The following is a 4,296-nucleotide window of genomic DNA, read 5'->3' as shown; positions in this document are numbered from 1 at the left end:
ATGAGATTATCTTTAAAAGGTAATCAAGAATGCACCTATTATGTTATAAAAAGAATTGTATAAAAAATTGTGTTTATATATGAATAAGTTCGACTCAATTTATGTGTTAATCTTGGCGGATAAATTTAATTAATAAATATTAAAAAAATGAAGCAAATTTTATATGAGTCACGGTAGATAGTATTGTTTTAAAAATCGGAATGGATCGGCCAATCGGACCAATTTAATCAGGAATCGGTGGCTTATCCGATTCAATTTAACTTAAAAAATCAAATCTCCTTCAACTCGGTCAAAACCAATCAAAATCTGGTCGAACCAGTGAACCGGGAATCGGGTTGACCCCGATTTTTTACACCCTCTCACTTATTTTTAAATTTTTAATTATTAATTAATTCTTTAATAACATATATAACAATTATATATAAAATATAATTAATTGTATATTAATTAATAACAACATTTCTCATAATAATATATAAAATATTAGTATTTCAAATATATATTAAAATATATATTTAATATATATTATTTAATTATAAAATATATATATATGACATCATCCAGTCAGACCATTCTGTTTTAATCAGTCAAATCAATTGACTCATGACATAATTAATAGGTCAATTCGCTCTTCGATTTGATTTTTAAAACATCGATAGACAGAGGAGAGTGTCCATTAGGGTATTTGTCACTTTCCTCGTGATGTACGAACGGCAACGTAACTTCCTCGTTGAGCAAGTATTGAAACTTTTAAACCCCCCCCCCCCCCCCTTTTTTTTAACTGAAATAACAACGCTTTTGTATCTATATGATACGATATAGTCTCTGCGATTTTGTTTTCAATGAAATGCTAATTAGCCCTTGACTTAGAATTGACCATGCCGGCAGGCTTCAATATTTTAAGATTTCAAATGTTGAAAAGGTCTCCACGCATCTCACCTTATAGAAAATGCTCATGTATAAAGCAGCCACCCATTTCGAGTCCCTGCAAATGCAAAACCACTGGATCTACAAAGTGTCTGGGAAAAGAAGATGAGATTCTTCATTAACCTTTCTCTGCTCTGTCTCTTGACATGGTTTGGGTTCATTCACCATGTTAAATCAGCTTCCCCACTGCGATCCACCTACATAGTTCATATGGACAAGTCTCTCATGCCCAAAATCTTTGCTACCCACCATCAGTGGTACTCCTCTGCTATTGATTCCCTAAAGCAACCCAATCCCAAAACATTGGACAGCTCTCATTCTTCACCCAGTCTCGTGTACACTTATGACAATGTTGTACATGGTTTTAGTGCACAGTTATCGCTAGAGGAGCTTGAATCTATCAAGAAGGCACCAGGGTTTGTCTCAGCTTATCCTGACAAAAAGATTAAACATCGAACCACTCACACTCCTGAGTTCCTGTCCCTCAATCCTTCAACAGGCATATGGCCAGCTTCTAATTTCGGTGAAGATGTTATTATTGGCATGGTTGACACTGGAGTATGGCCAGAGAGTCTTAGCTTCAGAGACGACGGTATGAGCCCTATTCCGACTACGTGGAAGGGAATATGTGAAGTAGGGCAAGAATTCAACACCTCCATGTGCAACTCAAAGCTCATAGGAGCTCGATATTTCAACAAAGGACTGCTAGCTGCTAACCCAAATTTAACGATAAGTATGAACTCGGCTAGGGACACTTATGGCCATGGTACTCATACTGCATCCACAGCTGCGGGAAATTATGTTAAAGGGGCTTCATTCTTTGGCTATGCTGAAGGAACGGCAGTAGGGATTGCGCCACGAGCTAGATTAGCTATATATAAGGTCATTTGGGACGAAGGAGCCCAAGACTCCGATTTTCTTGCCGGTATAGACCAGGCAGTTGCAGATGGTGTACATGTAGTCTCACTCTCATTGGGATTCGACTATGACCTTCCTTTTTATGAAAACACAATTGCCATATCTTCTTTTGCAGCAATGGAGAAAGGTGTGCTTGTTTCTCATGCAGGCGGAAACACTGGCCCAGACTTTGCATCCTTATTCGACTCAATCCCTTGGACATTGACAGTTGCTGCCGGCAACATCGATCGTTGGTTTGCCGGCACATTAACTTTGGGGAATGGGTTATCGATCACTGGATGGACTACGTTCCCTGCAAGGGCGTTGGTGGTAAAGTCACCACTAATATACAATGTGACCCTAGCATCATGTAATTCCACAGAGTCGTTAGCTCAAGCCCCTTTTGGGGTCATAATATGTGAAGACATCGATGACAGTTTCTTGCAGTTGGGTGTCATTTCTGGCTCCAAAGTTGCGGCTGCTGTATTCATATCCGATAATCCTGAATGGTTTGAGATGAAGTTTTTCCCATGGCCAGGTGTGGTGATAAGCCCAACCGATGGAGTTTCCGTTATCAAATATGCAGAAACTAGTGAAAACCCATGGGCTAGCATAAGGTTCAAAGAGACCATACTAGGAGCAAAGCCTGCACCAACTGTAGCTTCCTTTTCCTCGAGGTCCTCCTAGAACTTATGCTGGAATCTTGAAGCCAGATTTAATGGCTCCTGGCTCACTAGTACTAGCCTCTTGGATACCGACGAAATATGCAGCCGGGATTGGCTCCAATATAAAACTGGCTAACGACTACAATCTACTCACTGGCACCTCCATGGCTTGTCCTCATGCTTCTGGAGTGGCTGCACTGTTGAAAGGCTCTCACCCCGAATGGAGTGCATCGGCAATTCGGTCCGCCATGATGACCACAGCGAACCCGCTTGATAACACTAACAAGCCCATTCGAGATAGCAGCCAAAACTATTCATTTGCTTCACCCCTGGCCATTGGTTCTGGCCATATTGATCCAAATCCGGCTCTTGATCCAGGTTTGATATATGATATTACTCCACAAGAGTACGTGAATCTGCTATGCTACATGAATTACACAGGCAAACAAATCATGACAATCACAAGGTCAAATCTTTACGATTGCTCACAGCCATCTCCAGATCTAAACTACCCATCTTTTATCGCACTTTACCCTAACGGAACAACGACGACGTTGGTTCAAACATTTCGAAGGACTGTTACCAATGTTGGAGATGGCGCAACAACTTATAATGCAGAGGTGATAGCACCGGTGGGCTCTAGTGTTATGATCTCACCATCCAAGTTGGTTTTCCAAAAGAAGTACGAGACAAAGATGTATAGTTTGACAATAAAGTATGAAAGCAACGAGAATGGCATGGTGACATATGGTGCGCTTGTTTGGATTGAAGATAATGGAACACACACAGTAAGGAGTCCAATTGTGGTGTCACCAGAGATTACTCTTTAAGCTTATCAAGGCCACCCAAGCTACATGATTTCCTGGATGTTATATGTCTCTAAAGAAGTGTCCTTTACAACTATTTTAGTATTTCTTTAGGATGTATTTCAAAATGATGTGAGTCGCCTCTAACTATTAAGGCATACAAATAGTATTGTCATGCCCCATCCTAAATTGGGGTGCTCCCCCGCAGCTCACTTCTAAGGCATTGCAAGGGAGTCCCATATCAGTACCTAGAAAATCCATAATAATTGTGTGTAACAGGCAAATCTCCCAATTATAATAAGATACATCCACGTGTTTCATTCCATGGTCCGATTTTTGTATAAGCATTCTTGAATCTTCTATGCCTGGAATCTTGCACTCGGGACTGTAGTTGATCCGAGTTACGATAGTTTACAAACATTCAAGGGCATTTCTTTGGGATGAGCTATTTCAAAAAAGATTCTATTTGTACACCAGTTCATTTGTATTGCTTGCTAGTCACTTGGGGCAGTTTATAATCTCATCTGTTCGTTGTTTTCTTTTTGGCTTTGTTTGTTCTACGGCATTCGTTTTACTCCATCGGCATAAAAGGTAAGACACCCACAAGTTTTGTGTCTTATTATCAATTGGACATGAAGAGATGTGTGTTCTCCGTGTCTAGTATCAACCTATTCAACTTATTGTTCAATTTTATATTACTTGATTCCTGAACATGTCAAAAGAATTGTGGCAATTGAAAGGAACAACATCTAGCAAGAATGAACAAAAAGAGAAGCAAATCAAAGATTGAAGGACTGTATTGATGCTTTGGAAATGGCAGCAAAACAACTGGTTAAATCTAGGAATGAGGGTGAAACCCCCACATCTGAACCTAATTTGGTAACTTCATTAACTGTTTGGTTATATCATTACACAATTTTTAAAAAAGGGAGAATATTGTGTCTGAATATGTCTAAATATGGCACTATCTCAATCTTAAATTATAATATTTTTAGATTAAT

The 4,296-nt window shown here is 39.4% G+C and overlaps 1 protein-coding gene across 1 annotated transcript; it reads left to right on the top strand.

Moving 5' to 3' along the window:
- Positions 1 to 857: 857 nt before the first annotated feature.
- On the top strand, positions 858 to 3,628 carry LOC127808708 (subtilisin-like protease SBT3). The gene is given in 2 exon segments (XM_052347286.1): positions 858 to 2,495; positions 2,497 to 3,628. Coding segments are annotated over 2 exon segments (2,286 nt in total). The 5' UTR covers positions 858 to 1,032; the 3' UTR covers positions 3,320 to 3,628.
- The last annotated feature ends 668 nt before the right edge of the window (positions 3,629 to 4,296 follow it).

This window comes from Diospyros lotus, chromosome 8, assembly GCF_014633365.1.
Source record: "Diospyros lotus cultivar Yz01 chromosome 8, ASM1463336v1, whole genome shotgun sequence".
NCBI classification, from domain to species: Eukaryota; Viridiplantae; Streptophyta; class Magnoliopsida; order Ericales; family Ebenaceae; genus Diospyros; species Diospyros lotus.
This window is presented reverse-complemented; position numbering and strand designations above follow the sequence as displayed.